The sequence below is a fragment of the Mauremys mutica genome, chromosome 9, assembly GCF_020497125.1.
Source record: "Mauremys mutica isolate MM-2020 ecotype Southern chromosome 9, ASM2049712v1, whole genome shotgun sequence".
Taxonomy (NCBI): domain Eukaryota; kingdom Metazoa; phylum Chordata; order Testudines; family Geoemydidae; genus Mauremys; species Mauremys mutica.
The window spans coordinates 99,299,628-99,325,229 of record NC_059080.1 but is presented as its reverse complement, the minus strand read 5'-3'; the positions used below and the strand labels follow the sequence as shown (position 1 = coordinate 99,325,229).

Genomic DNA, 25,602 nt, shown 5'->3' with positions numbered 1-25,602 from the left:
AGAGGTGAAGTGACTTGCCCAAGATCACCCAGCAGGCCAGTGGCAGAGCCAGGATTAGCACCCAGGTCTCCTGAGTCCCTAGAGCTCTTTTCACTAGGCAACACTGAAATGTTGCAAATTGGCTTTTGTCAAAGTAATCATACATCTGGGCACAAGGAATCCACCATCTGTGACAAGATTAAATTCTTCATGGCATCTTGAATGATTCCATTATTTGCCATTGATGCTTCTAAACTATGTGCAGCCTGATGCAAAAGCAAAAATCACCATGAATGTGGTAAAAGTGAATGTACAGCATTAACCCCAGAGCAGTTATGTAGAAGTAGGCATTTATTTTTGCATGAATAAAATGAGCCCATCACACTTGACCCCAAGAGCAGATACCGGGGAAAAAAAGGAGCCCCAGTACATTAAGTAGTATTGTAAACCAACTCCTGTCCCTAAAGAGCAGATTCTGCTTACACTGAACAATAGCTTCTTCCATGAGTAGTTCCATTGATTTCAAGGGACTACTCCAGGAGTAAGATAATAGTCAGTGTGGTTAAGGATGGCAGAATTTGGCCCTTAATAGTCTGTGTACTTTGTCTATAATCATACCACAGGCAAACACCTAAGAAAAAGAAATTGGCCTTACATGGTGGGCCCTAGAGGTCAACAAATCCAGGCATTGTCAGAGAAGTGAATGCTAGAGTCTAGAGCCGTCCACCAAGAGCGTCCTGCCCTCAGCGTTCCGATCTAGATAGGGAGTATCCTCAACTGTCGTGGCAGGACTTTGGGAGTGAGGCAGAGTCTCTAGGCTGGCCAGGAGCCAGGCCAGAGCAAGCACCTTGCCAGGCCACATCAAACTGCCTCAGGAAAACCCCAAGTTGTTAGGTCTTTTGATGAAGTTTCTTCATCAGTTGTCCCACTTTATCAGACTGACCTTAAGAATTCCCACCATGTAAGAATTTTCCCACCCCATAGTTTCTGTAGCTCAAAATTAAAAAAACAAAACTCTTCCAAAAACTCCGAAAGAGGCTCGGTTCTGTGTCCCCTTACACATTTTCATCCACACTATTTATAACTTCCTCTAGTGCATGGCTCTGTTTTGGTTACAGGGGACACATGGTAAGGCAAGTTTGTGTGTTCACAGCACATCACAGAAATGCTGGAAAGGAGGCCAACATTGAGAGAGTCCGTCATTTTATTAATAGAAAATGATATGCATAAATCCTGTTATCTCAAATGAAGTTTCCCAAACACTTCAATTTTAACATGCACTAGTTTAGGTAAAACAATAAAGCAAGTTTATTAATTACAGAAGGAAAGAGTTTAAATAATTACAAATAATGAGGCATAAAGGTCAGAATTGGTTACAAAGAAATAAAAGGTAAAATGCCATCTAATACCTAACTTAACAAGCTAAGTGAACATAAAGCAGAAGAATCTCTCTCACCGCATGTTCTTTTGCAATCTTAATGGCTGGATGCCTTTCAGCCAAGACCTCTCCCCCAGTCCATTGTTCCTTTCCTTGTCCTTCAGGTGTGGATGTCATGGGCAGAGAGAGGGAGGAGAGAAGTGATTTGAGCCCTCTGTTCCTCATTTTTATCCTTTTTCTCTTCTTTCAGAATCGTCTCCTGGTGGGGTTCAGGAGACAGGAAGTCTGGGGAGACAGGAACTTCTAGCTGCTTCTTTGCCAACATGTACATTTCTCACTCTCACTCTTTTTCCTGCCAAAAAATGGCTACTTAACCAGGCAATAATCCATCTAATTATGTTGACACCTGTCTGCGGTGTTGGCTACACTCTTGTCTCTGGGGAACTGGTTTGAAGCTGTTTCCCTAGACTTGGAACACGTTTTATATAGTAGAATTTTATAACTTTACATACAAAGTTGTCACACGCATTTTAGCAGGACAATAATGTTCAGCAGATTGTGAGTTTTCAAATAATACCTCACAAAGCATACTTTGTATAAAATTTATCCTAGTCTTGTAAAAAGGATGAACGTAAGGATACAGACTATCACATACTCTGCTAGCAATCTGAGGTATTTCCTTTGCCAACGGTGTCATTTGTCCATACCCCTCCCCCTTCCAGCTTACCCATGTTACTTTTCCTTTTGCTGGAACATGCAGTGCAGTCGCTGTTGTGCTCATTTATTGTCACGGAGCTGACTAAGGCCTGGTCTACACTAGGAAATTAGGTCAGTATAACTATGTTGCTCGGGTGTGAAAAATCCAGACCGTCCTAACCCCCGGTGTCGACAGCGCTAGGTTGATGGGATAATTCTCTACTGCCTCTTGGGGAAGTGGATTACGTACACCAACAGGAGAATTCCTATCATCAGCGTAGGTAGTGTCTTCACTGAAGTACTCCAGCAGTGCAGCTGCAGAATTTTAAGTGTAGACAAGCCCTAAGGTGCTAGAAATGATTTGTAATTTCATTGCCAGCTCAGGTAGGAGAAAGTGGTTTTGGGTCAGGGGAAAGCTTTGTTTAAACAAAACTTACCTTTAATATTTACAAAAGCATCAAGGAAAATGAAAAAAAAAGTAACTGAAAGGTAAATTGAATGTTTATATATAATATGAAACATTTGAAAGACTTTTCCACTGTGAAAAGTAATTCCTGCAACATGGGAGCTCTGCTGTCAAGACAGGTTAATTTTAAGGCCTAAGAACCATTAATTGGCTCTTGTGTACAGTATTCACTGATGTAAACATAACATAAAATGACTGTCAGTGCAACCATAAGCTCATTCCATTTGTGAGAGAAATGTTCCTTGTATTAGTAAGGGATACCTCTGACCATTGTGAAACCTAAGTGTTCAGTGGTACGTGAGATGGAGTCATTCAATATTCTCTGCGGTGATTCCTGCCTTTCGTCTTCTAAACTTCCCAGTTTTAAATCGGACAATAGACATTGATTATATGGTCTCTCTTGAAAGAGCTTGGTTATAAAAGAAGACCGATTTTAAAAGCATAAGTGGTAATGAGAGATTTTTAGAAAGTGAGCTGGAGTAATCATCACAAAAGGAAGAGACTGAATATTCTGTGAATATTGCACACAGGTGACATCAGTGGAATACATACCAAGGAACCCTCTTATGCCAGAACTGTTTCTTCCCAGGCCCACCCACAGTCATCTTTAGCAAAGACCATTTATTAAAATAGATAAATATTATACATACAGTGCTGACATTAACCAGTCAGTCTTCTGATGGGTGCTCATCTCTGATCACTGAAAAGGGGCTGCTAAGGAGGGAGACAACGAGATTGAAAATGAATTAAGTTGAGGCAGGACCAGAGACAAGCTTTGCTGCTGTGGGGTGCTCTGCTGACAATCATGTTTGTGTACATTGCTTGAAGCAGGGACTACGCCTTCCTCTGTTTTGTACAACACCAAGCATAGGACAGAGACCCTAGATACAATTCCTGTTGGTTATTTTGTATCTGAATTGGAAACTATACATAGAAAAAAGGCCCTTCAACCGTAAAGGGTATTTTTAAAGTATTGGAGTCAATGAAGACCTTCCAAGTGGCCCTTCATCTCCTTCAGGGGCTCTCTGACACCAGCTGATTCTTATGAAATACCAGTCCTCACTGTTTACGGTAGCTCACTGTCTGTAAGCCTGTTTTTCCTGCTCCCTGTTATCACTTTTTGTTTTCTTTTTGAAATGGTTGGATCTTCATCAGGTGATTTTTGGAGTCTGTCTGCAAGAAGCATCAATCCTGAGCATAATCAAAGGCCTTTTTACTTGGGAGCTAGCATCTGATCCAACTCCCATTGAAGTAAAAGCAGTCGCTTACCTCTAGCTTTAGTTATGTTTAAGTACACTATGGTGGTAGTGGTGGTAGATTCCAAACCTCCCAACTCCGATGAGCGAGAACACTGTGAATCCAATTAATAAGCACTGCCTGTGTAAAATTTGGATTAACCTATTGTGTTTCCTTTTCCTTTTCTCCAGGCATCAACAATGTTAAGAGCATCTTTAGCCCCTGTGTAAGTGTTTCTTGCGGAGCTTTGCTTGGTTATGTGTAAAGAGAGTATGTGGGAGGAGACAGTCAGTACCCAACTGGTTACTGATGAGAATCACTTGCCTCTCTGTGTATGGTTACCAACAACTGTTGTATGTGAATGCAATGTGGCCCACACGCCTTTTGTGTAAAGGGATCATTAACATTCCAATCTCAGCAAACTATTTTTAGCCCTGTTAATATAGCTTGCAGCACAATATTTTACTAGCTGTGATTCAGTGGCTGTATTTTCCTTAGTTGCTATAGACAGTACAGTCCTGTTGTAGTTAGGTTCCCATAAATCCAGGAGGAAAGGAAGCCCCGAGTAAGCTTAGTTGTGTGTTCCTAGAACCAATTTTGCAGTAGATTTAGTAGCTTTGTCTCTGAAGGAATAATAATTGTATGGCAAGTTTTTCTGTGATTGAATGATTTTGTCTTAAAGGGATAATGGCCCTGGGGAACTTACTATGAGTAGGAGCGATTTTAGCAGAAAATGTATATTTCAGTACTCAGAACAAAAACAGTTTAGTGAAAGCAGCTTTTTAAAAAGTCACCATTCCCTTGCAGTGTTGTGCTAAGAAGCAGTATTGTGCTAGTGTATGAGAATAGAATGCAGCCTTCACTGGCAATGCATATTACATTTACCAGTTGATTTTCACTGTCCAGCCTGAGCAAAATGTACCTAGTAAACAAACTGTATAAATGGTGAAAAACCCAGTTGTAAAAATCCTTTGAGTTCTAGTATTCCAAACTGATGTTAGTAATCGAGATAAGGAAATAAGTCAAAAAATTGTGGGATTTATTTTCCTTTTAAAAGGAAAGACACATGCAAGTTGCTTTTTTGAAATCAGATTTGCTCTCTTCACTTACCTCACTTCAGTAGCCTCAACAGCTCTCGTAGAAGGAGTTCAACGTGGTTTTATTAACTGTCTGGTTTCCTATCTGCCATGTAGGAAAATACAGGAAGTGCCATTGTTACCTTCTTTGGATTATGAGAAGCTGAAGAAAGATCTGGTCAGCGGGAGTGATCGTCTTAAAGCTTTTTTACTGCAGGCTCTACGCTGGGTAAGTGAGATGGTCTCCCTACAAGTGAAGAAGGCTCTCGTGCTGCTGGCATAGGCCCTTTCTGAAGAGCTGGAGCTAAAATCTAATTTTCAGATAAGATGGCTCACATCTGGAGTGAGCTGTCTTCCTCCAGAATAGGGTATGCGGGGGGCAGAGAGAGAATGCAGAGGCTTCTCTGCTTGAGTTTCAGTCAGTGACACTTGCTGAGGCTCTGGAGTTGCTGAGGAAAGTGCAGGATGTGCCTTGTGAATTACATCTGTGGCCTTTCTGGGTGGTGAAGGCCAACTGGAAGATTTTGGAACCGTCATTGGAATGATGCCCGAGGGAGGGTAAGGTGTCCTTTTGTTTCAGAGGGCAGGTCTACACTACAAAATGAAGTTGACTTACATTAAGTTGATGTACAGCCACCACCATAATTACAGCTGTGGTTCATGTCCACACTTGCTCCTTCTTTTGGTGGTATGTGTCCTCACCAGGAGCACTTCCACTGATTGAAGTGGGACACTAATAGCTGGCCCCGGGCAGCCCTGGGGTTCACAGCTGGCCCCCTCTCTCCGCCCTGGTGCTGAAAGCCCGAGCTATCAGTACTGTGGCAGCGGGTCCTAGCTGTGAGCTTGCACCCTGCTGACAGCTCAGGCTGTCAGTGCCAACAGGGGGCTGGGGAGGGCTCCACTTGGGACTGACAGCCAACAAGTGATGTAAGTAATTTAGTGTCTAACCAGACGCTGTGTTGCCCTAGCTACTTTGACATAAACACTATGCCTCTCGTGGAGGTGGAGTTATGTCAGTGTAGTGAGCCACTTACTTCAGCAGAAGCAGCATTGTAGTGTACACACGGACATAATTAGGTCAATGTAAGCTGCCTTACGTTGACCTAACTCTGTAGTGTAGACCAAGCCAAAGAAATGATTGTGTGTCTTTGTTCAAGAAAAACTCTCTCTTGATAGGGCAATAATTGGAGAGAGGCTGCCTATATCTCGAATCTTCCGTTTTTGGGGAAACTGTAAGCATATTCTAGCAAAACTTTGAAGGTGGCAACAAGAATCTTTTAACTTCATGCCACTGAAGAGGGGAAGCTAATGGAGGGATTCAAAAGGAAGGCTGACATGGGCAAAATGACAGGCATGAAAGATGATCCTATAAACCAGGTGGATGCAGTGTAAACTTTCACACCCTATCTTGCTAATGACTTGAGCCCTGTTGTGGGTCTCTTCCCTGTCTATCTTACCAGGTCAGTCCTGTGCAGATGCTGACAGATTCTGAATGACAGTTTTGTGGTTGGCCACTGAGCTGAGAGCGCTAAACTCATTTCACTTGCTGTCAGACCTCAAAGTTGAATTCATCCTCTGTGTGAGAGGAGGATTAATTCTCCACAAATAATTCTCCCAGACACTCTCTCATATTAGCATTCATTTATGTGAATGATTAATTTGCCACACCCCCTCCCCCATTTTTTATAGCGCTTGACGACGTCTCATCCCGGTGAGCAGAGAGACACCGTCCTGCAGGGTTATATCAGCAATGACCTACTGGATATCCACAACAGTAGCCAGGTCAGCAAGAGTAGATCTTACTCTGGTTTGTGTGTGATATTATTTATTTGTGTAATATGCTGATCAGAAAACTCTGTCTATTACAACATACAAATAATTAAACAGATTTCTACATGATCTCTTGGGTTGAGACATACATTTCAGAATACATTGACCACTAATACAGATTCTCTGTCAGGGAAAGGGTTGGTCTGTCTGTTTTTGGGAGCTGACCTTTTTCATCCTAATTGCAGTGTTGTGGGATGACCTCTTAACGGTGGTCCCTAAGCCAAAATATGACCTTTATCAGTTATGCAGTAGGAGGTCAGTGGGAGTCAGATGCACACTGTACTGACAGGAGATGCTAAGCACCTCAGAGACCAGGCCCTGAAACAGTTTCTATAAGTGATTCTGTGGGATCAGTTTGCTGAAATACTAGGTGTGTGTCTCTGTGGTTAGTGCTGTGTGGTGTTGTGTTACTAGAGTTCTTAATTTAGGTTTATACTGCATGCGAGTGTGTAGTACTTGTGGAGACATGGAAGTTCATTAATGCATTGAGGGCTTGCCGCTGCGGCAGTTGAAATAGATGGCAATTATACCATTGACTTACTTCAGTAGGAACAGGATCAGATCCTAACACAGGAAGTTGGCTCTCACTTGTGTGACATGTCACAGGAGAATGACTCACTCGATAAATCTTTTTTGAGTAAATTGTGGATTGTAAGAGGATCCACTAAATTCATTTTTCTTGTGACCCAGAATAAGAATTAAACTAGGATTTTGTTCTTACAATGTACATACAATATATTCTTTTATGCAGCACCTGCAATCACATTTTTAAAAGCACATTTCAGTAAATTCAGCACTTCAAACTTTTCTTTTACAGAATGCTCTAGCCTGCACATTGATTGGAAGGGGTCCTCAGTGATTGATAATCCAGCTGTGGCCATTAACAAAGTCATTACTTTTATATTTATTGATAATAGTTAATTTTATCCAGAGTAGCAGTTTCATTCTTTATCTCTTTGATGCCATGGGTCTAATTTTCAAGATGTAAGCCTGTTGTCCTCATCAGGGTTCATTTGTTGCCTCTACAGGTACCCTAGAAATCATAGAAATGTAGTGTTGGAAGGGACATCCAGAGGTCATCTAACCCAGTGGTTCTCAACCAGGGGTATGCGTACTCCGGAGGGTATGCTGAAGTCTTCCAGGGGGTACATCAGCTCATCTAGATATTTGCCTAGTTTTACAACAGGCTGCATAAAAAGCACTGGTGAAGTCAGTACAAACTAAAATTTCATAGATGGTGACTTGTTTTATACTGCTCTATATATTAGAGGCTGAAATGTAACTATAATATTTATGTACCTTTTGATTTATTTTATAATTATATGGTAAAATGAGAAAGTAAGCAATTTTTCAGTAATAGCGCTTCTGTATTTTTATGTCTGATTTTGTAAGCAAGTAGTTTTTTAGAGAGGTGAAACTTGGGGTACAAATCAGACTCCTGAAAGGCGTTCAGTAGGCTGGAAAGGTTGAGAACCACTGATCTAGTCCATGTCCTCCCCACCCCCATGCTGAGACATGACAAGTATACTTGGACCATCCTTGTCTGGTGTTTGTCAAATGTTCTTTAAAACATCCAAGGAGGAGGATTCCATCACCTTCCTGGGTAATCTGTTCCTGTGCTTACCTATCCTTATAATTAGAAAGGTTTTTCTAATATCTAACCTAAATCTCCCTTGCTGCAAACTAAGCTGATTACTTCTTATCCTACCCTTGGTGGAAATGGAGAATAATTGATCACTGTCCTCTTTATACTTTTTACATAAGTAAAGACTTATCGCGTCCCCTGTCAGTCTTCTCGTCTCTAGACTAAACATGCCCAGTTCTTTCAACCTTACCTCTTACTTTGCACTTGTCTTTATTGAATTTCATCTTACTGATTTCAAACCAATTCTCCAGTTTATCAAGATCATTTTGAATTCTGATCATGTCCTGAAAAGTGCTTGCAACCCCTCTGAGCTTATCATCTGCAAATTTCATGAGTACACTCTCTATTCCATCATCCAAGTCACTAAGGAAAATATTGGCTAGTACCAGATCCAGGACAGACTTGTATGGGACCACACTTGATATGTCTTCCCAGTTCAACAGCAAACCATTGATAACTACTCAATGAGTACGTTTTTTCATCCAGTTGTGCACCTACCTTTATTATAATGTTACCTAGACCGTATTCCCCTAGTTCGCTTATGAGAATATCAAGGAATTAGGGAAAAAAACAAACCCAAAAACAAAACAATCAAATTCTATTGTTGATATCTGACACTTTCTGTAAAGGGTAGTGGTGTATAGGAAATGCCAGAACTGAGCCTAAAGTTAACAAAGACTTGCACTGGTTTCGCACTTCTGTTCAGACTTCTTGTTAATGGTTCCCTTGAACCTAAACATGCTAATCGCTGTCAAACAGCAAATGTCCCTATTCCAAGTAGTATTATTGCTTAGTCAGAAATGAACAAAACCCTACAAAATACTTGTTTGATTCAAAGAAGCTAACTTTATTCATTTGAGTTTAGTTAACTTAATTTCCTTTTCTAGGGTGCTGCTTCATTATGACTTTACCCTGCACATCAAAGCTTGTTCTATTTTGTTACCACACCTTTTTCACCCATACGACTGGAAGATTAAAGTCAAGTTGGCGACTTGTTAATATGCTTTTGTTTGTACAGTTCTGATATTTGCGTCATTTATAATGCCTTTAAACATTGCATAAGCCTGTGCTAGAATTTTCCGGCTTCATTTATTTTGATAAATGTTTGCTTTCTCTTGCAGCGAAATGTGCTAAAATTGCTACATTCCAAGAGTGAGGTGGTCCGACAGTACGTGGCGAGGCTTATCAATGCTTTTGCTTCGCTGGCAGAAGGTAAGAGATGCACTGCAAAGGGCTGGACTCTTCATGTACCTTGGCACATTATAGGTACTTCATTGTCCTTGTGTGTGGAAATTTAAATACATCCTGTTTCTGGGCATTCATTGTCCTTTGTAATATTTGTCCAAGGTTGAGAATTGTCAGTGTCGGTACAGTTGCCACAGTTTATTTCAGCTTTTGTTGTTTCACCTTTTATAGTGTGTGGTCTTTGTCATGAGCAGCTGGTGAACCAGCAGTTGAGGGAGGCTAGCCTATGGCCAGCCCCGCCCCCTCCGCCCAAGGATCCACCCTCCTTCCCCCACCGGAATGCCCCCTTTCCCTTGGCTGCCAGCCCCACCCCCCTTCCCCAGCGCCGGGTGTGCCAGCGATGTGCAGCCTGCCCTACTCTCCTGACCCCTGGGTGCTGGGGAGGTGGGCCAGTGGCTTGCAAGCAGCCCCAAAGTGCCAGGTGGGTGGGCAGCCCCAGTGCCTCCAGTCCCCCCTCCCCCAAGCACTGCCTGGGCTGGGGCCAAGGGGGAAGGGCAAGCAGGAGCTGGAGGGGGCTCGGGGAGGAGTGTGGGTGGGGCCACGCTGGGCCGTTTGGGAAGGCACCGCCTTCCCCAGCCTATGCGCCATGCCTCCCATGGTCTCTGCGGGCTGTTAACAGTAGGCTTTCTAATTTCCACACTATACATTATCGTTGTTATGTCTTCAGTCCCTTCATGGGGCAGTGAAGTGTGCTCTTCAACCACAGTAGTTGTGCATGTTGTAGAACCAAACCTGTAACTGTTCCCCTCTTGCATCATCAATGTTCTGAAAATGCACATTGAAAACAACTACCCAAAAAGCCACCCAGTGATCAAAGACTGCTGCAGAGAGTCCCAGCCACTGGGTTGTGTGCTAGTACTGATACAGCAGATGCCCTCCCCTTCTCTACCTTGATGAACCCCTGTGCATGGCTGCTGTCCGGTTAGTTGCATACTAACCTGTGATGGAGCTTTGCTCCAGACCTTGGTCTCTTGGACTGGGATTTCCAAAGGGGTATTAGAGCTAGGTACCCAACCACCATTAAAAGTCAATTGGAGCTGGACACTTAACTTTCTTAGGCCTGGTCTACACTGGTGGGGGGTATCGATGTAAGATATGCAACTTCAGCTACGGGAATACCGTAGCTGAAGTCGACGTATCTTATTCCAACTTTCCTCCCGTCCTCACGGCGCGGGATCGACGGCCGCGGCTCCCCCATTGACTCCGCTACTGCCGCTCGCTCTGGTGGAGTTCCGGAGTCGACGGGGAGTGCGTTCGGGGATCGATCTATCGCGTCTCGACGTACCCTTAGGCCCCAAAACGTAAGCGTCAGATCGCCCTGAGCGATATGGTAAAAAGTACATGGTTGAATGAGAGGTAGCGAGGTCTGGCTAGTACGGCCAAAGTACTAGCTTGGTAAACTGCTACAGTTGCCTGAAATGGGTGGAAGCCATCTTAAAAGTGATGTGTTTTGTGCAGATTGTGGGTTTCTACTGAGAGTTTCTGCTGCCTTGTTAGAGAGAGAAAGTTGGCTCAAGCCATCTTTCTTTGTGAAAGGGGAGGAGGGAGGCTCTCTTTCGTGGGCTGGTATCTCACTATCTATTCATTCATCACTCTTTGCACCAGGTCGGCTCTACCTTTCCCAGAACCCAGAGTTGCTGCGAGTGCTGGAGGAAAGGCTGAAAGCTGAAGACAAGGATTCCCTTACACGGGAGAATGTTCTGGGGGCTTTGCAGAAATTCAGCCTCAGGTGATGACAACTCAGCAGGCAGTGGTGACAGCAGGAAGGGAAATGCAAACTAGGCAGGCTCTGTTCAGGGAGGAAAGAAGAGCACTTGATTTTTGTACAACAATCATCAGAACTCACTGTGGCTGATGAAAGAAGTGGCATTGATAACTTGAGGAGGACCCAACTCTGCAGGCAGAATTAGTCTGATTTCTTAGCAATTGTTAGACTTAAGTGAATTTATGCACATTAATGTCTGTGCATTTTAATATGTATTTTTAATTGCACAACCTCATTGAAACTATATCAGGACAGCTCCCTTATCCTGAAAGTCCCAAAAATCTGTACAGGGACAAGAAAAACTGTGAGTTCTCATTCAGTTATCAGCAAAGGATGGGGTCAGGGTTTGCCCTCTCTGCATAGAATTAGCTAGTTTTCATCCTTGACCTTTGAGTCTGGAGCCATCCATTCAGACACTCTCTCTCCTTTGATTTTTATGATAGCACCTCTGCCTTAGAAAATGTGCTACCAGTGTCTCCTGCAGTGAATTTCTCATGGGACTGGAGGAAGGTAGATGATGTCACACGCTCCTGAGTCAGTCACACTCCATCTAAGTCCCCCCAGAAAAGAGCAAGGAATCAGTCTTGCATAATTACAAGAGCTGTTCAGTCTCCTAAAAGAGAGAAGTGTTTTATTGCACTCTTATTTGAAATAAATATATCCAGTATAAAATGTATTTGTTTTATATTCTAGACGTGCCTTGCAGACGGCTATGATCAATGACGGGCTCATTTTCTGGCTGGTTGATGTTCTAAAGGATACGGATTGTCTGTCAGATTACACGCTGGAATATTCTGTCGCCTTGCTCATGAATCTTTGTCTCAGGAGTTCAGGTCTCTTACAGTTACAGATGTGATTTTCTGCTGGGAAATGGGTGGGAAAAGCCCTGACCTTGAACCTTCCATACTGAAATTATTGAGGTCCTTCAAGTGATTTTGATTTATGTCTGTTTTTATCAAGATTTATCTGTGTTAGATGGCCCCCACCACTGTAGAATCTGAGCTTCATAAATGGTGCTTTTGATCAGGTATCTTTTCCAACCTGCTCTGAAACAAAATTCACGCCTTGTGAGGAGTCAAAACTGACCACCTCTCTGGAGTTTGGCTTTGTTACCAAAGAAATTAAATTAGTGTTCAGCTCAGTCCTCCCCTGGCTTGTCTATCTCTCGGGTTTTTCCCCTCAGAACTGCTCTATCTACACCTGGGTCCTCTCTGTAGAGAGCCACTCCCACTTTCCTTTATATAGGGTGATGTAAGGAGCCACCCACCTCACTGAGTCAGCAAAACTCATTTAACCCCTTCCCAGCATGTTTATCACCTAATAGGGTGGAGTGTTGCAAGCAAAAACAGTCTGCCTGCTGCAGGGCTAGTATGCGTTACCTGATTTCTGACTGGCTGAAGCAAACAATATGCCTGTTTATAAAAGCCAGTTAGAATTGAACTATTCAATAATGTTATACGGCCCAATCCTCACCTTGCAGGATTGAACCCATAGCATTCAACAGTCCTCTTATGACACAGATACCCTCCTGATACCATCATGATACAGTTTGTGACCCAAGGAGTTTATAATCTTAAAAGATTTTAATTAAAAAAAAAAAAAGGGGGTAGAGTTAAACGCAGACAAGTCCACAGCAGCAAAGAGTCCTGTGGCACCTTATAGACTAACAGACGTATTGGAGCATGAGCTTTCGTGGGTGAATACCCACTTCGTCGGATGTACATGCATCCGACGAAGTGGGTATTCACCCACGAAAGCTCATGCTCCAATACGTCTGTTAGTCTATAAGGTGCCACAGGACTCTTTGCTGCTTTTACAGATCCAGACTAACACAGCTACCCCTCTGATACTAGACAAATCCACAGTAGCCCTCAATTGGCATCATCAAAGTGACATCTTTGTTAAACTGTTGTGGGATCAATGTCTCAGACTTTGAAAGTAAATATTTTATAACACGTACCTGTCTAAAACCAGAGTAACTCCATTGACTTCAGTAGAGTTATTCTGAGAGCAGAATTTAGTCCATTGCATATTGCATTGTATTAATTTTTAGGAAAGAAAGGAGTGTTTGGTTTTTTAAATTTCCTTTTCTGTATTAAAAAAAAAAAATTATGCCTCTGCAGGGAAGAAAATGTGTGTGAAAGTTGCAAACCACGTGCTCAAAGTTCTCTCTGATCTTCTTGGCCATGAGAACCATGAGGTACTTGTACAGCAAATATTCCTCTGTTTGGGCAAGGGAAGGGTAAAGCTGATGATTAAAAAAAAAACCAAACGTTGTGTTTTGCTTGGTCCTTTGCTATTGTACCCTGGCAGTAAATCACATGGAATTTCAGTAAAGTTCACCATCCTGTAAACTCATCTGGGCTCAGTGAATGCTGTGGGTTTTTTTCCTAGAGATTTTGTTCTCTCTTCAACCGTATGATTGGTAATTTGAAAATGAATGTTTGGTAGCGGTATGGTTATCACATTCCAGACGGTAGGTTCCTGGGATTATTTTAAAGTAATCTAAAACCAAATATTTCCAAGCCTTACTACATCAGGAGATACAAAACTATTTGCGATGCAGACCATATGCAAAGCATCAGGTGCAAACAAGTCACCTCCACCAGTATTTCTGTCTTTCTGTCTTAGAATACTATAAAAATAGCTGGATGGGCCTTAGCATTCAACTCCTAATATCTCTCCATCTGCTGCTTCGTGTGGGCTGCCATTTTACGCCTTCATGATCTCAGTTCCTTTTCTTTTCCCGGAAACACTTACGTGAAAGTTGCCATATCATGCAACCCTGGGGCAGAATGCTGATAACAACAGCTTACTTTTATCTAGTACCTTTCAACTCAAAGGGTCCCATTATACACCGCCCCTTGTTATACATCATTACTTCATCCACCTCTGGGGTGGACTGAGATCTCTGGTTAACTGCACACAGCAAGACAACACAGCAGTTCAGGGCAGGTGAAAGTGGTGTTTGCTTTCAGTGTGAATTGTAAAGGAAATGTGGGGAGGCAGAATGTCCTTTATCAGAGTGGGAATTTTGGCCAGGACATCAGGGCTCAGTCCCCGACTCTCATGGAAAATGGCTTGGAACCTTTGATGAACACCAGCGGCTGGGTCGACAGTTTTATATCCCATTCTGCAGTTAAACATCTTTTTTTTTTTTTTTTACCTTATTGAAACTGAAAGTAGAGACAATTTCCCTGAGCAACTTGTGTGTTTTTTCCCTGTTTTATAAAAATCCACGGTGTGGTGTGGCTCAGTGCCTCTCTGTACTACTTTATTTTAATTAAGATTCATGTTGGGAGGCTTTTGTTGGACTGTATTGTTAGCCTTGTTTTTGTGACCAATGTGAATTTGAAGGTGGTTTGTATAGTGCATGGTGATGTCCACTTATGGCCCAGTCCTGCACCATTTAAGTCAATAGACCAGTGGTCCCCAACTCGGTGCCCAGGGCATCTATGTGCGCCCATGTACTATCCGGCGGACGAGCATCCGCCGAAATGAGGCCGATAAGCAGCAGCATCCAGAGGCGTCGCCGCCGAAATGCCGCCAAAAATCAGCATTGTTGGCAGCATTTTGGCGGCGACGCCTATTGACGTTGGCGGCATTTCGGCAGATACTCGTCCACTGGCTATGGTCCTCAGTGGCTCGTCGTCTCGCGCCCACCAGATGAAAAAGGTTGGAGACCACTGCAATAGACGTTTTGCCATTGAAGTCAATGGCATTAGGATGAGGCCCTTAGATGACGGGAGAGTTTTCTGTAGTTTATTAGAACTAAAATTAGTAGTCACAAATCTTGGGGATTGGGGAGATCTAGATACACTGTGTTATAATTATTGACAGTCTGTCCTGTGCAAAAGAGATTCCTCATGGGTTTTTAAAGTAGATGCGTAGAACAGTGGGACCCAACCCTCTTCATTATGAGAGACAACTTTGGTTCATAGTAGGTAGTGCAAATATATGCAGCGAACTATCTGGATCTACCTACAAAAATCCTTCAACAAAATCAAGTGATAGGACTGAAGAAGAGACTCTGGGATCTTCTGGGTCACCTCTTGTCTCAAGAAGTTTGAGATATGACTTTAGCTTAGCTTACTTTTCCTTAAAGCTATCTAATACCGCCATGACAGTATACAGAACCAACAAATCTTGCCAAGAACGGTGTTTAGGACCTTCACGTATTTGTTGCATTCTTGGTCTAAATCTACATGAGCCACATTGCTTATATTTTTCAAGAGATACAGAGGGCACAGAAATCCGTGGAATCCACATGTAGCTAAACTTGGCCCCCACACAAAGCTCCTGATTACCAGCTGGCCTTCTGATCACCTTCCTAAAAGTTCACTGATCGCCAAGTGGCATTATCCAAAGCAGGAAGACTTTTGTGTGAATGGGCTGCAGGCATCAGATTCCATGCATGTGGTTCAGTAATTTGCTCCTTTCCACCTACGCTTTGCCTGTTGGCAATTGGGTAGGATTCAGGAGATGGAATCATTAAAAATGGACTCACCATTGGCACATTTTCTTCCTTCTCAGATACAGCCATATGTGAATGGAGCGCTGTACAGCATTCTTGCTATCCCTTCCATACGAGAAGAAGCCAGAGCAATGGTAAGGAACAGAGAAAAGAAACTGATTGAGTAAGGAAGTAACATATCTACATAATCATTTTTCTGACACCCACCCATGCTGTAAATGCTTATTTGGAATTCTCATTTAACTTCTGCAACCCCTCCCCTCTCCAGATGTAATTTCATTGAATTAACTGTAGGTAATGTTAAATATTCTATTATTCTCTGGGCTGTGTCACAGAGTATGTCCTTTTATTTTGGGGCGCTATTGGGCCAAATTCCACCTTGATGCAAGCTGGTCTGACGTGACCGAAGTCAGTGGAGTTGTATCCACTTACACCCAAGCTGAGTTTGGATCACTGTTTCCTATTGACTACTACAAAGCTGTGTGCTCCAGGCTGAGCCGCTCCATCCATTACAAAGGCGCCTGTGAGAAATTGTAGTCAAAATGGAACTGCTGGATGTTCTGAAAGAGGGAATTTGCCATCCCTATAGCTGGTGATGATGAAGGAATTGAGGTGATGGATGGTCTCCTGCAGAGCTGGCACTATCTTTTGAAGGAGATAACAATGCACCATGGCAAGCCAGCAGGGAGAGGCTTGTATCTGGTCTAATTTGCACTTACTCACATTGTCTGTTTTATTATGTGAAATCAATTTAAATGTAAACCTCGGCATCATGTCTCCTTTCCTGTCATTCTTATCTTACGATGTCTATTCAAAAGACATCTCTGAAGACTCCAGTTTCTGCTTTTTCGTGTTTAAATGTTTGGATTAAAAATAGCTGTTCATTATAGGCTCTTCCAGCGTTGGATGGGGAAGGTGATACCTCATTAAATAATACTCGTAATAATTAGGATGAGAGGCCACTTCCCTGCATCTGCAAGATTTCTAAGGAATAGCCTCTACTGGGGATCTATTGGGGTTGATTTTTCAGAATCAGTAGGAGTTTGCCCCCCAACTGCTTTTTGTACCTTTGAAAATCTCCCCCTTAATACACACAATTGATGGGTGTGGGTGTCTCCCATGTATTCACATATACGGTGGGGTTAGCAGTTCGCTAGTCTTCTACCCATCGTGGTATCCAGCTAAGGAGGAAGGGACAGGGCCTTGAATTTCAAGGGTTTTGTCTAAATTAGGATTTAAAGGTGCTATTTTAGAACATGTTAGCTAACACAATCCAACTAACATGTTTGAAAAAGCAGACGTAGACAAGGTGGTGTAGATTTTAACACATGCTAAGCTGATTATGTTAACCCGTAGGCTGCCTCGAGGCTTTAACATGACAGGTTTAGCTTGTGTTGAAGACAGAATTTCAAATGTTAGATTTTCTCTTCACGTACAGTGCTACAGCAGTGCAGTTGTAACGATGCAGCTGTATCTCTTGTAGGGCTTTACTGAAGATGCTACTACCCTGACGGGAGCGCTTCTCCCGTCTGCATGGTAGCTGTATCGGCTAGAGAAGCTCTCCTGTTGTGCTGTAGCCACAGGGTTAGGTTGGTGTTAGTGCATCACTTGGGTGTGGATTTTTCACATCCCTGGGTGACATAGTTATACTGATATAGGTCTGTAGTGTAGACCTGGCCTTAGTTAGAAAGTATTAGCTAACACCTTCTAACAACACACCTTTTTGTCCTAGTTTAGGTGAAGTCAAGGAGGGCATTTGGGGTGTCTAAGTGCAGTAATAGAGGAGAGAAGCAAGGAGTGGGGTCTCTGATGGCAAAGAAAGCTGGTAGGAGGGAGCTGAGCCACTTTCATTCCTAATGACTGATTTAGGGCCTTCTCTCTCTTTGCATCCATAATTTGCAGGCACAATTTTGCCTTGCCCTGCCCTGCCCAATCTGTGAGCCGCTACCCAACCTGCGGAGCTGGACATTAAATGACATTAAAAAATTAGAGACACAAAACAGAGTCCACGGTTGCAAAAAGAGATGAGGTGGGTTTAAGGAGAGGATGAAAATCAGCCTCACCTCACCTCTCACTTTCCTCTGAAGCCTGCACAATTCTTTTCATACTTTTTCCTTCCAGAGATATGTTTTGAATGAACCGATATGTATTGAGTTTAGAAAGCAGAGGAGTAGCTCCAGTGGAAATCTGTGAATATTGCGTGTGCTGGAGGCTTCAGTGTTCAAGTGTGGTTGCAAATTACCTTAATCCCTGGGCAGTTGATGGACAGAGTGAAATATTTATAATTGTACACAGCATTTTCTTTTCCCAGCAAAACAAGGATTTTAGCCAGTAAAATGACCTGTGCTGGGCTAGTGGCGTGGAACACTCACCTAGCAATAAGAGCGAGGAGTACTTGTGGCACCTTAGAGACTAACAAATGTATGTTTTCCAATGTATCCAGGGAATGGAAGAAATTCTGCGGTGCTTCATCAAGGAAGGAAACGCCGAGATGATCCGGCAAATTGAATTCATTATCAAACAGCTCAATTCAGGTCAGGGGAACAGATGCAGCTATTATCCGGGCTGTAAATCTTTCACAAAAGCCATAAAAAAAGCTCATGTTTTTAGATGGCCCTGGGATCTTACAAAGAATGACAATGGGGTTATGGACTGGGAGAGCTCAAATAGGGAACATGAGGATTTCCGTGTCAAATGTGTTTTTTAAATTTCTTTTGTGTTTCAAAAAGAAACATTTGGGCCTAAATTCCAAAGCCTTCTGACCATGTGCAGAATGAGGTTGGATGGTTATGCTGGGGCATTGTCCTCCTGGAAACAAAGGCACAAAGCTTGAATAAGCTGATAGCGCAGTACAGTGGCACAGGGTTCAGTCTTGCTCTTCTCTTGCTTCATAGGTGGGCAAGGACAGGATGCTCTTGGTGTCTGTGACCTCTCCTTACCCCAATCCAAACCTGAAGTGGAATTGACAAGTTGTGCTCTGGCCTTCGTGGCTGGAGGGAAGTGATTGGAGAGAGAAGAAATAAAGATAGCAAACAAGGGTGAATTCAGGAAGCATCTTCCTGCTAACTAGAAATAATTCTAGTTGGGTTGTCTTCTTGTACTTTGGAAAGGAGCAGAGGCGGCGATGAATCTTCCTGTCTTAGGCCATGGTTACATTCGCACTTTTGTTGGTATAACTTACGTTGCACAGGGGTGTGAAAAAACACCCCCCTGAGTGACATAAGTTACACTGACAGAACGCCAGTGTGGACATCACTGCTCATTGGGGGTGGTTTAATTATGTCGATGGGAGAGCTCTCTCCTGTTGACACAGAGAGGCTACCATGCAGCTGCATGGGTACAGTGGTGCTGCTGTAAGCTCTCTAGCGTAAACATGGCCACAGTGTGGAAAAGAACAAATAGAATCGCGTGCAGTTAGTGTTGACTAAGGCAGGGGTTCTACAGCTTCATTGCACCACGACCCCTGACCATGAAAATTGCTACACGACCCAGGAGGGGGGATGGAAGTTTGAGCCTGCCTGAGCCCTGCCACCCCAGGTGGAGGGGGCAAAGCCCGACCCCACTGCCCTGGTCAGGGCTGGGGGCTTGTAACCTGAGCTCCACCACCTAGGGCTGAAGCCCTTGGGTTTCGGCTTTGGACCCTGGTGGTAGGGCTCCGGCTCTGTCCCTAAGCAGAGAAGCTCGGGCTTCGTCCCCGCTCCCCCACAAGTCTAACGCCAACCTTGGCAACCCCATTAAAACGGGGTCGCGACCCACTTTGGGGTCCCAACCCACAGTTTCAGAATTGCTGGGCTAAGGTATTGTCAATATAGAATATAGAAAAATGTTTTGCTGCTGTTTGTGAAAATGGCATTTTGAAAGGCGATATGTGACTGTTGGGCAACATTTCTGAGTGCTAAGATCTACACACAGTAAGAGCCTGTGATTTTAGATTGTTTTCATTACCGTGGTGTATGTTTGCTCTAGTGAAATACGCCTCTCCAATAATGACATTATTATTTTTTTATTTACTATTGGGGGCATCTTTAAATTATATCATTAAAAAAATATTTGTTTACTGGTTTGTGTGCCTGCTATCCCGTTGTTATGCTATAAATATGCGGATATAACTAGCTGGGTACAATCACGAGTAAGTAACTATTCCTGAGTATTTCTGCTTCTGCCTTCTTCAGGGAATCCAAGAGAGGATTTTTGGTGATTCTAAAAATGTTGCTATTCTCAGAATAGTAGCACAAAGTTCAAGAGCTGCTGTACAAAGAACTAGCATAATAAATATTGACAAGCTGAATTTTTCAGGATGGAGGGTAATAGCTAGAGTTTCTGATGGGATGGACACAGATTAATTCATTTTTGATCACTTACACTGATATTTTTTCTTTTGTTTCTTTCTAGAAGACCCATTGGATGATAGTGTTGAGTCTGATGATGAAGAGGAGGATGAAGATGATGAAGTAAGTGTAAAGGCCGGCTGACAACTCCTAGGAAACTGATTAACATTCTATTCAGAAATTTCCACCACTTGCATCCGAAGAAGTGGGTATTCACCCACGAAAGCTCATGCTGCAAAACGTCTGTTAGTCTATAAGGTGCCACAGGATTCTTTGCTGCTTTTACAGAACCAGACTAACACGGCTACCCCTCTGATACTATTCTATTCAGGAACAGTTGTGCTGATTGTGGTGGATTTTGTATGTCTCTTTCTCTGTGGGGTGTGTTTTAAATTTCATTACCAAGGATATTTGCATAAAAAGAGGACCTCTGCTCCTGCTGCTTATTCCTCATTGAAGTCCTAATCCTTGTCTCATGGCATCATAATCATCACAACAATAAACTATGATGACCTAACAAAGGATTACAATTTAAAGTGAGGCGTGAGAAGAGGAGCTGTTATATCAGCAGAGATCCTATTTTCATGCAGATATCCTTAGTAATTAGAAACAAGGGAAGCAAATGACCAAAAAACGCCAGCAGAAATGTGTGTAAACTGAATGTTTACCAGTTTATGCTTTGAGGCATCATCAGCTGTTTAAGGTGTAACTTCTTTTCTTACTTTGAAATTTGGAAATCTTTTTAATTAACTCTGTTAATGTAAAATTAGCAAACCAGTAAGTACAAATGTGGAAAATCAGTTCTCTTAAAAAGTTGAATCAGAATAGTGGACAGAATGTGCAGGCAGCCTGCAATTTGGGTAGATAAGAACTAGTCAGCTGTGCATTTCAATCTCTGCTAATTTAAGCTTTTTCTGTGCTAGTGTTTTTCAGGAAACCTCCCACACAGCAATAGGGGGAGCCCTAATGTAGACAGCACGTAGGCCTTTTAACCATTTTATTACCTAAACAAACCAGCAGAATAGAATGGTGTGGTGGTAAAAATGCCTTTGCTCTTAGCACTTCTGCCATTGCAACATCTGTGCAAGTGCAACAGTAGGAGATTTTCTGGAAAAATACTGTAGACAGCCAGAGGGGAGTTCCTCCGTAGAGCAGCTTTATTACATAAAAAGTGCTGTATGATTTTATAGGATTATACTATGTAGTACAATAGACAAGTGTCTGTCTGTCTGTCCCCCTGCCCCTTGGCATTGATAGCTAGCAATCATGGTTAGTCTTTCTTTACAAAATCACTTTGTACTGTGAAAATTCCTGGAGAATAGCTATGGACAACACCTAAGTATATGACCCAAACCAGCAAAAAGTAGGAAATTCAAAGTTCAGCATGCCACTTTGTCCTGTATTGACCAGCTCCAGGCACAGATGTTTTGTTATCACTCAAGTAATGCAGACACTGGGCTAACTTCAAGGCACTCCATTTCCTCTCTACTGCAGTGGTTGTGCTTAATTGTATAGCTATCGCACTTTAGCGGAGCTGTTTTTTTATTTTTAAATAAGAAAAAATTACCGTTTTGCAAATTTTCTGTGTTAAGAAGTAGAGTGCAATATAGAGAAATTAAATCATATGGAATTTAAAGGAGAAAACAGACACCAATGAACAGGTGGGCATTCCTTGCAGAGAACTTATTTGATACAAACCAAACTCCCCTTTACAGTCTTTTTATTACACCATAACAACAGCTGAATGTACATTTCAGAGTAATTTATTATTAATATTATTTATTTGTATTATCATATTGCCATGAAACCTAGTCATTGACCAGGACCTCACTGTGCTTTGCACTGTATATAAACAGAACAAAAAGATGGTCCCTGCCCCACATTTAATTCATTGTGAAGTTAGAAAAACATTGCAAAGGTCCCAGTCTTGTAAAATACTAGGCACCCTCAGTGCCCATTGACTTCAGCACCTCACAACATCTGGCCTTTGCGTTGCATTGTTTTCTGTGGTTGGGTAGTTCTGAAGCGATTGAGTTTCTGGTAGCCAATGCCCATACCATGGATTAATGAGATGGTGATGAGCATATGTCCACTGGGAACCAGATTGAACCCAGCAAACTGATTCCACCTTTGACCTTCCCCATATTTGAATCAATGTTAATTAACACTCACAGCTGTCTAGCTCCTAGATGGCACAAAGAACTGATTCATTATAAAATGAAATTATAACTACTTCATTTCCAGTTATATTTAAGTACATGAATGCCTAGTAATCTGCCCTCAAAGCAATGGATGTGGTGCATCCAGGGTATTTCAGGAGCTCATCTTTATGACCTCTCATTGCTACCTACGTCACTTGTTTATAAAACCCCTTATTAGGGGAGCAGCTATTGCTAGAGGTGAGGTTCTGTGACAGAGAATGATTGCCTTATGGCCGCTGTGACAGCACAAGATGGTGAAATCGTCCTTTGGTCTCTGGCATTTTTGTTTCTGAGGAATACTTGGACATGGCTTTGATCTGTTGTGATGTGTAGTGATGCGGAGACCACTTCAAGAAAGGTGTGGCCTGAACTTCCTAAGTGTTGAGCACTCTGTTCTTCAGGGGCCGCTCTCAGGAGTAAAAGGGGAGCTAATTCTCCATGTCTTGTCCCATCTTTGTAGAGCTGGAAGGTTGAAACAAATAAATGGCTATATATTTTTGTGTTACATAAGCTCTTCCTTTATATAAAAGAAAAAACTCCCTAGACCACTTTTTTAAAACTTGCTTCCAGGCAAGCTAACTTTCAGGTCAATGCTAATTGTTAAGGGTAAGTGATAATTCTTTATTTCCAGGGGTTAATGGACATACTGCCAGGCCCTTAGCTAGATCATTGCCACTGAACAACTGTAATTTTATTCTCAAATGGAGGCCTATTCCAGTCCCTTGATTACAAGATTGGTATAGAAGATATATGCCCAAATAAATGGCAACAAAATGATATACTAACTTCATGCAGGTTATGTTTTTTTGTAAATAAGCAGTGTTATTTACAAAATAACCAATGTTCACTCACTGCCTCACAGATTTAGACCTTTGTATTTGTGGAATGCAGAATGCAATTGTTCTCCATGGTGAGATGGAGTCCCATGAGATTATATCTGATTTTACAGAGCTGCCTGGCAAACCAACTTAAGGGAGAGTTTGGGAAAGTTTTATACACAGAAAGTCTATAAGTACACACTCAAATCAACAGTGCCAGTTGAAGTAACTTTACAAACTGTCACAAAATCGATGCATTTCAGGGTATATACATGTTGGCTGTTTGTTAACACAGACTGCCTGTTTTATAATACCTTAGTGACTATCTTGCTGCAAATGTATATAGCTTAGTGGCTATTTTAAAACAACAAACACCAAAAAAAGCATTGTAGGGAGGTGGGTTTTTTTGGATCACCACTCATTTTCCTCACCACATCCCTATTGCCTTCCATTATAGCAATATGTCTATGCAAAGATTTCCCCCAATTACCATTAGCTTTCTATATTTTGCTATTTCTGTATTTGATTTTAAATTAATCTGATTTTCTGTTGGCTTTTAGCAGCTCTCATGGTAGTGACCACTTAAGACTAAACTACTCCGTGAAGAGTTGGTAGATGCTACTGCACTATGGGGGAATATCTGGCCTTTTCAGAAAAGCTGGAACTGCGTGTCTGTTTCAAAGCCTTGTCTCTGATCATTGTTTTTAAAGTAGCTGTCTAGATATTGCAGCTTTTCTGAAAGGCCTTTTTTAACAGCCCATGTCTGTGAAGCTATAACAACAATAGGCCTTAACCTCTTGTAACATCTTAAACCCTGTCACATGCTCATGTTTATTTAAAATAAACAAACAAACAGAACTCAAAGCTTTTAACCAAACTGCTCAGTTTTATCCAGCTCTTAAGAATTACATTTCTTATAAAAAAGAGATGGGTTGAAAAAGATTTTTTTTTATTGCAATAAAACCAGTTATAATTACAATAAATTGTATAATTGTTTGTGTTCATAGGTGTGGATTCCATCACAGTGTTACACTTCATAAAATGATATAGACACTGTGAAATGTGGACATTTCAGTGGTTGGAGAAGCTTCCAGTTGTGCAGGCCTCCAGTGTAACAAAGTGGGTTATTCATTTGCCAGTACATCCTCCCTAAAATCATCTGCCCATTGAGAAAAGGAAACTTTAAAAAAATTATAAATAAATAAAAATAGTAGGCAAGAGAGTCTAATTTGCATTTCCCATCAAACTGTAAGTACAACAGATGTTAGGGCTAGTCTGCACTGACAACGTTAAAGTGCTGCCATGGCAGCGCTTTAATGTGGCTTGTGTGGTCGCAGCAGAGCGCTGGGAGAGAGCTCTCCCAGCGTTCTAAAAAACCACCTCCGTGAGGGGCGTAGCTCCCAGTGCTGGGAGTGCGGCTCCCAGCGCTGGTGCACTGTCTACACTGGCCCTTTATGCGCTGAAACTTGCTGCGCTCGGGGGGGGGGGTGTTTTCACACCCCTGAGTGGGAAAGTTTCAGTGCTGTAAAGTGCCAGTGTAGACAAGCCCTTAGAGTCTCCTGGGCTTCTGAATTTGTGTTCACTGTTGGGAGAACAGAACAGGTGGCTTTGGCTGCCATCCAGCACCCTACGTTAACAAGTGGGAATCTTACTCGTGTGCTCCCCTACTTTCTACTTCTCGCTGTGGAAATAGACAGTGGCTCACCAGACACAAAGCAAGGGTGAAAAAAGGTACATGCTAGGTGATCTCGAAACGTTCATTCCTTTTTTTCAACAATTCCATCAGCCATTTCCTACGGAGACAGGAGCTGAAAGTCAGTCACCATTTGGGAGTTAGAACTATGATTTGCCAGACTCATTAGCTGGCTACCAGCTGAGAGCAAAGAATATTGGCTTCCATAAAGCACGTGTACACTTTAGGAATCCAAAACTCTGTAATTCTCCAAGAAAAAAAATATTAAAATCTACACATCTTTAAAGTATCTTTACACACAACCTTTCTTGCAATGCAATTATTTGGTTCATTTTATGCACATGTTTTGAAAGAACATTTTCTGAAAAAAACAACTGTCTTAGTACAGATTTACCAGATAATCTAATAGGTGGGCTCACAACACACCCAAACTGTGAATTTACCCAGTTTAACTGCATACCATGTCATGTTACTTCCTACCTTATTCAGGCACAAATCATTATTTAAAAGTTTATGCCTTTAATGTATCTTTAGTACCTGCTCCTGCAGGGCACCCTCCCATCAGGACCCCCATTAAAGTCAGTAGGACTCCCCACAGAAGTAAAGACTCTAGGATTTATTGCTTAAGAGACAGATTATATGCCCCTTATTATTTTAAGAAGAGAGTAAATCACCTATTTCAGCAAAGCATACTCGTGTCAGCACAAAAGTGTATTTGCTATGCCGTGTAGTAGCAGATATGATGTTAAAGTATTTATTTTTAAATATTGAC

General features: G+C 42.2%; 1 protein-coding gene across 3 annotated transcripts in view; it reads left to right on the top strand.

Annotated features, from left to right (window-relative positions):
* Nucleotides 1–25,602, top strand: part of ARMC9 (armadillo repeat containing 9) — a 101,781-nt gene that overhangs the window by 47,791 nt on the left and 28,388 nt on the right. For all 3 annotated transcript variants that reach the window (XM_045031197.1, XM_045031196.1, XM_045031198.1), the window contains exons 10-19: nt 3,947–3,981; nt 4,949–5,060; nt 6,521–6,613; nt 9,428–9,518; nt 11,157–11,280; nt 12,010–12,149; nt 13,440–13,516; nt 15,850–15,924; nt 18,234–18,324; nt 20,183–20,241. In XM_045031197.1, coding sequence (XP_044887132.1) covers nt 3,947–3,981; nt 4,949–5,060; nt 6,521–6,613; nt 9,428–9,518; nt 11,157–11,280; nt 12,010–12,149; nt 13,440–13,516; nt 15,850–15,924; nt 18,234–18,324; nt 20,183–20,241 — 897 coding nt within the window. The remainder of the gene's footprint in view (nt 1–3,946; nt 3,982–4,948; nt 5,061–6,520; nt 6,614–9,427; nt 9,519–11,156; nt 11,281–12,009; nt 12,150–13,439; nt 13,517–15,849; nt 15,925–18,233; nt 18,325–20,182; nt 20,242–25,602) is intronic.